At 69.9% G+C, this 6,368-nt stretch overlaps 2 protein-coding genes across 2 annotated transcripts in view; both read left to right on the top strand.

Moving 5' to 3' along the window:
* PNKD (PNKD, MBL domain containing) overlaps positions 1-5,711 on the top strand; it is a gene marked incomplete at its 5' end in the record, with an annotated part of 15,829 nt that extends 10,118 nt beyond the window's left edge. The window contains 8 exons of the mRNA XM_026041722.1: positions 3,398-3,513; positions 3,655-3,767; positions 4,197-4,255; positions 4,501-4,593; positions 4,743-4,906; positions 5,149-5,235; positions 5,345-5,460; positions 5,538-5,711. Of these exons, the coding sequence (XP_025897507.1) occupies positions 3,398-3,513; positions 3,655-3,767; positions 4,197-4,255; positions 4,501-4,593; positions 4,743-4,906; positions 5,149-5,235; positions 5,345-5,460; positions 5,538-5,711 (922 nt within the window). The remainder of the gene's footprint in view (positions 1-3,397; positions 3,514-3,654; positions 3,768-4,196; positions 4,256-4,500; positions 4,594-4,742; positions 4,907-5,148; positions 5,236-5,344; positions 5,461-5,537) is intronic.
* A 427-nt stretch (positions 5,712-6,138) lies between these two features.
* The window catches only part of CATIP (ciliogenesis associated TTC17 interacting protein), a 4,107-nt gene continuing 3,877 nt past the window's right edge, over positions 6,139-6,368 (top strand). Inside the window, exon 1 of the mRNA XM_026041622.1 lies at positions 6,139-6,216. Within this exon, the coding sequence (XP_025897407.1) occupies positions 6,139-6,216 (78 nt within the window). The remainder of the gene's footprint in view (positions 6,217-6,368) is intronic.

The following is a 6,368-nucleotide window of genomic DNA, read 5'->3' as shown; positions in this document are numbered from 1 at the left end:
CGCCGCCTCGCCCGCCGCGCCGCCGCCGCGCTCATGGCCCTCGCCGGGCCGCTGCTCTTCCGCCTCGGGTGAGTGGCTGCCGGGCGGATGGGGGCGGCGTGCGCGGTCGCCTCCCGCCGTGCAGCGTCGCCCGCGGGACGTGGCCGGAGCCGTGACCGGGGGCTGGCATCGCCACCTGAAGCCCGCGGCCCTGCCGCAGCCCCGGGCAGCGGCGCCGAGGTGCTGCGCGTGCCGCCGCCGCCGCCGCGGCTCCGTGCAGGTGCCCTGGCAGCGGGGTCCGTGCGAGGGGTCTCGCGGGACAGGGACGGAGCGAAGCGGCTCCGCGAGGGGCGGCGGGGACCCGGGGAAGGRGCTCGGGTGGCTGCGTGGTGGAGGGGGCACCGCTCCGGCACCGGGCGCTGGGGCCAGGTCAGTAGGTGCTGAACAGCCCATGGAGGAGCAGGGCCCTCTGCAGAGACGCAGGCTCCCGTGCGGAGCYGTGGTGGGATCTCGTGGGCTTGTGCTCTGCGTGCAGGATGCCATGGGGTGGGAGAGGTGGCTGTGGAGGTTCGGGCACCTGCTCCTGCCCCGGGGCGACTGATRCGAAGCTGCTCTCCCGGGGCTCCCCTTGCAGCCCTGGGAGGTGTCTCCAGCTGACTCCGCTCCTCATGYGGTCTCTTCTTTGGGCTCTGGGGAGCTGCTGGGCTCCTCCTTAAGGCAAAGTGGTGGCCYCTCAGCTGCTGTGCTGGAGCTTTGAGGTCTATGTGTCCCATGTTGGCCCCTGCTAAGGAGGATCCTGCCTCCCGGAGGGAAGAAGGACTTTCCTGTCTCCCCTGCGCTTCCAGAGAGCCTTGGCCAGGGTCCAGCACAGCTGTGAGGTGGTCTGCGCATCCTCTTCCCCGGTGCATCCCCCACAGCTCCCTGGGACGCTCAGGAAGAGCCTGGGGAGGAGGTTTGCCAGYGCAGTGAGGCCAGCTGAACCCATCCACCGTGCTTCAGGTTCATCACGTGTCACTGCCAGCATCCCAGTGGGCAGCACCCCCATGGGCCAGGTCGGGCACCCGGCACCGGCAGGGTCTGGGCTGGGAGCCGGTGCCCGGAGCCATCCCCGGGGAGCAGGAAAGCTGAAGTCACTGCTGCACCCGCCAGCTCCTCTCCTTTGTTCTGCCTCCAATAATTGGAGGAACAGCAAATCTTCCTCTGTTTGTGCAGCGCCGGCCCGGAGCCACCCGGGGAGGAATCGCACGCGGCTGCCCACGGGAGCGCGGCTGCCTCGTCCCGCAGTGTCCTGCGCGGCCCCAGCCCGGCGCACAAAGGGAGCCCTTGTGAGCGCTGGCCGCGGGCAGGCCGCGCTCCGCYGGGATCGCGCCGCGAGGCTGCGCCCGCGCTGGGAGCAGCCGGGGACGCTGGTGTCCCCGCGGGCGCCGGGCGCCCTGAGCTGCCTGTTTTGCTGCAGAGGGGTTGGACTTTTCGCTCTGGGCCGACACCAGCCGGGCCTGTGGTTGGGGTTAATTATTAACCCACCAGTTGTGCCCCAGSTCTCCTGTCGTGCCAGCAGCTCCCTCTGGACGTGGCCCCTGCGGGCACGGCTGCCAGCGCCAATCCCTGCRTGCCGCGGCGCAGGCGGTGCCGGTCGCTGGCAGGATCCCATGTTCCCTGAAGTCCCGCAGTCCCGGCTTGGGGATCGTGGCCTCCCACGGAGGCAGGGCCCGCTTGGCAGCTCCATCCCACAGCGCCTGTGCCTGGCACCAAGCTGAACGGAGGCAGAGGGTGCCCCTTTGGACCCCCTGTGCTGGAAGCAAGGCGCACAGGGAGAGAATTTTGCACCTTTTTGGAGATGCTTGGCTTCCAGGGAGCATTTGCTGCCTGGATGAGGGCTTTTGGGGTCCTGAGGGGAGAGGAAACGGCAGAGGATGCCTGAGCTGGCCGTGCACCCGCTGCTGCTGCTCAGGACAAGCATCGGGTTAGAGGGAATATGTGCACTGCCGCAGGCCTGGGGAGGGCAGCGGGGACAGAAATGGCCCCGAGGTCAGCAGAGCTGATCCAGCCTTATGGCTGTAATCCCCTGTTCCTACTTTCTCTGTGTGTACATGCCACATGAATCATTTATTGATTCAAGGAGATCTTGGCCTGGGAATGGGGCAGAGAGAAAGCCTGAAATGGCCAAGGTCTTTGCACGTCCTTCATGGCACGGACTGGTACGTGYTGGCAACTCACCCCTGTCCCCCTCTCCCTGCTGAGTGCTGAAATGCTGCTGTGCAAAGTGTTGYGGGCAGCACGTGTCCGCGCTCCATGTGCACTCCAGCGCACGTCTCGCTTCCCCTTCCTTCCGCCCCTTCTGCTTTCTGTGCCCTCCGTTGCTCCGCAAGGGCCTGGGAAGCGCCTTGCACTTCCCTCTTCCCCAGCCGCGGGCCGTTGCGCACAGAGGTGGAGYCCCTCGGCACGGGGCAGCCTCGGCCGTGGGGCTCCCCGGGGACAGGCAGCCCGGCCAGGAATGCTCCGCAGGCACAAAGCGAGCGCTGCCTTTGGGGCTGCCGTGGGCAGAGCCCTAGGGATCAACCCTCGGGGAACACCTTGGTTTGAGGCTGGCAATGGAGCTGTCTGGCCTCCAGAGGAGGAGGAAGGAGGCTGGGGTCCTCCTTGCTGCTGTCTTTGGGCCTGTTCTTCCCCTCACCACGCGGCGCCGACCTGTTTTTCCACTGACACCRGGGCCGTGTGTCCTGCCGCGGGCGGGAGGACAGGGGGTGCCCAGCACTGGGAGGGGGACGGCACAGCCCCCGGCAGCGACGTCCCCAGGCCCTGCTGCGYGGAGCAGCTTGGGGCTGCCGTGCTGATCTCCCTGTGACACCTGCCTGCGGGGAGCCCGAGCCAGGACAGAGGGAACCCGCCTGGGGAACCGAATCCCTCCTCGTGCAGATCCGGAACAGGCGGTGGGGAGAAACTGCCTTCAGGAAAGGGATCCCATATCCCCCAGCAATGCCCCAGGCTGAGAGCAGCCCCTGCCCCAGCCAGGGTGGCCGCACGGCAGGGTGACACGCATCTCCACGTGCCAAGCTGCCCATGTGGCTCTGGGAAGCCGGCTCGGATGCCTGGGCTCCTGGCGGGAGCCGCAGGGTTTGGGTTAGTGCAGGGAGGCTGCAGCTGGGGCTGCTGCTGCGTGCGCAGCATCCTGCTCCCGAGAGCCCCGGTTCTGATAACAACCCCGCACGCCTGCTGCTCCCGATAACGCGGGCCTGGCAGCCACAACCTCCCGGCCATCCCGGCCCTGCTCTGCCACGAACACGGTGCTCTGAACACCCCCTTCCCGGCGAGGGTGGCCCCRCGGCAGGGGTCCTCTCCCCACCTCCCACCGGGGCCAGGGACAAGGATGCGCCCCYGAGGTGTGGGACCACCGGGCTCACCCCGTCCCCCTCCCCAGGTACAGCCTRTACTCCCGCACCCGCCTCGGCTACCTCTTCTACAGGCGGCAGGTGAAGAAGGCCCGCGAGCGCTACCCGCACGGCCACTCCGTCCCCGAGCCCGTGGGCTTCGGCGGTGAGTCGGGGTCGGGGTAGGGAGGCCCAAACTGCCCAGGGTTTGCTTGACAGCACTAGGTTTAATCTGGGCTTGGGCCTCCCGGATGGGGCCTTGCGGAGACCTTGTGTCCTGACGTTCTCCTGTCTGTCCACGCTGCAGCGGTGAAAATCCTGCCCATCCCCGTGCTCTCCAACAACTACAGCTACCTGGTCATCGACACAAGCTCTGGGCGAGCGGCCGTCGTCGACCCTTCCGATCCGCTGGCCGTGCAGGTGAGACCCCCGGAGCCCTGCAAGGGGTGCCCCAGGTTGAATCCCTTGGGGGGACGGGATGGACCTCTCCACAGGGATGGGGAGATCCTTCTGCTCCCACGGACAGGCAGAACTTGGGGAGGTGGAGGGGACTATATGGCTGATCCCATGGGTGCATACCTGTCCTGGCATTTACCACAGCCTTTGCCTCTCCAGGCAGGGGAATGTTTTTTGGGGGGCAGATCTGTCCCTAATCTGTGGACCTCGGTGGGGCAACTCTGGGACAAGAAGAGGAAGGATCTCAGGGTGGCAGGGGCAGAGCTTCTGCTTCTGGCACTGCTGGGAAATGGGCTGGAGGTCCGGAGCAGGGATTTGGGATCAGATGGATGCTGAGAGCCTGTCATCGACCCCCCCACACACCATGTGTCCCTGCCCCACCTCTCACTGCAGGCTGTCATTGAAGAAGAGGGGGTGCTGCTGGAGGCCATCCTCTGCACCCACAAGCACTGGTAAGGGACGAGCAGGGCCCTGGGGGCCGGTGTCTGTCAGGGGTTAATGCTGGGAGTCCAGGGCAGCACATCGGGGGGCCTGGGGAAGGTTGGGGTCCCCCCAGAGCAGAGCCTGGCTCCTGGGAGGTGGAGATGTGAGCGCTGCTCATTCCCAGGGCTCTCCGGGTGTCRCGGGGGGTTATTGGGGACAGTCACCCCCTGACACAGGGGGAGACACCCGGGGGTGCCGACTTCTCCCCGCGCAGGGACCACAGCGGGGGCAACGCGGCGCTGCGCCAGCGGCACGGCGCCTGCAAGGTGTACGGCAGCGCCCTCGACGCCGTGCCGGAGCTCACCAAGTAAGGCCGGGCCGCCGCGCGCCCCGGCGCCCCATCCCCGCCGCGGGCAGAGCCCTGGCGTGCTCGTGACAGCAGCAGGGCGGGCCGGGGCGCTCTGGGGGTGCCGCGGGCCGGGGCGGCCGCGCTGACGGGCCCCTGGGCCGGCGCAGCCCCCTGGCGCACAGGGAGAGGCTGAGCGTGGGCTGCCTGAGCTTCGAGGCGCTCGCCACGCCGGGCCACACCGTGGGCCACGTGGCCTACGTGCTGGACGCGGCGCCCTTCGGCGGCCCGCGCTGCCTCTTCTCCGGAGACCTGCTCTTCCTGGCCGGCTGCGGTGAGCGCGCGGGGCCGGCGCGGGCGCCGTGGGGCTGCCGGGCGCCCACAGGGAGCGGGGCTCAGCCGCGTGTGGGGGGCATTGCCCCCAACACTGTGCAATGGGGCAGGACATGGGCTTGGGGCACCCCAGGGCTGGGTGAATTGGTTCTTCCTTGGGGGTGCTTGGGGGGGGCAGGCTGTGGGCCCACCGGGGGACCCCGATTCCCACGCGCAGTGACAGGCGGGTGCGTGCGGGTCCAGGCAGGCTCTTCGAGGGCTCCGCGGAGACCATGCTGGCCTCCCTGGACGCGGCCGTGGGCCTGGGGGAGGACACGCTGCTGTGGCCGGGTGAGTGTCCCGGGATGCAGCGCCGGGTCCCTTCCCTTGCCGGGGGAGCCCGAAGGCACGCCGAAGGCGCCGGGCRCCGTGGCGGGCGGCGCTGACGGGCGCCGCGCAGGCCACGAGTACGCGCTGGAGTGCCTGGGCTTCGCCCGCCTGCTCGAGCCCGACAACGCGGCGCTGCAGCGCAAGCTGCGCTGGGCCGCGCAGCGGCGGCACCACGCCAGGAGCACCGTGAGCACCGCGCCGGGAGCGCCGGGGGGGCCGCGCGCGCCCCGCGCGCCCCTGAGCGCCCCCGCTGCCCCCCGCAGTGCCCCTCGAGCCTGGGCGAGGAGCAGAGCTACAACCCGTTCCTGCGCACGCACCGCCGCGAGCTGCACGAGGCGCTGGGGCTGGCGCGCGGCGGCGGCGAGGCCCGCGACGCCTTCCGCGCCCGCGTGCTCGCCGAGCTGCGCCGCCGCAAGGACCTCTACAAAGCCCCCTAGCCCCCCGCCCGCTGCCGGGCCCCCCGGGACCCCCCGGCCCCGCTGGGGGGTTCGCTGTGAACGCCCTTGGCTGGGGCAGCGCCCGGTCCTGCCGTTGCTCCCACCCCTGGGGGCTCCGCGGGTGCCGTTGGGCAGCGCTTGTGCTTTGCCGGGGGGCTGCAGCCCCCTCCCCAGCACCGGGGCTGCAGGGGCAGCACCCAAGGGCTTCTCCTCTGCTGCTCCCGCCCTGGCTTTCCTGGGAGTCCCCACTACCCGCCCAGCACTCAGGGACATCTCCCCCTTCCTCGGGGGCTCCCAGGGCTCTGTGTGCCCCGGGGGGGTGCTCAGACGGAGCCCAAAAGGGAGGGGTGCCCCAATTCTACCTCCAGGCCRGCAGCTCTTCCCTAGGGCCCCGTGTCTCCATGGGGGCTGATCCGGGCCTGGCGGGATGGGGAGCGTCGCGCAGGGGGGCTGCACCCCGTGTGCGCGCGGGGGGAGCCTGCCCCCCAATAAAGGCCTGGATGGGGTTTGTAGCTGCTTGGCCTCCTCGGTGCTGGGGGTCCCGTGGGGCTGCCCCCCTGCGGGCACGAGGCGGCCCCTAGTTGGGGGGCACGGGGATCGGAGGGGGGGGTGATGCAGCCTGGCACGTGGGGGGGCAGTGCCTGGGGGTCCTCCCTG

This window comes from Nothoprocta perdicaria, unplaced genomic scaffold, assembly GCF_003342845.1.
Source record: "Nothoprocta perdicaria isolate Ctin4 unplaced genomic scaffold, notPer1 scaffold_0, whole genome shotgun sequence".
Classification (NCBI taxonomy): Eukaryota; Metazoa; Chordata; class Aves; order Tinamiformes; family Tinamidae; genus Nothoprocta; species Nothoprocta perdicaria.
This window is presented reverse-complemented; position numbering and strand designations above follow the sequence as displayed.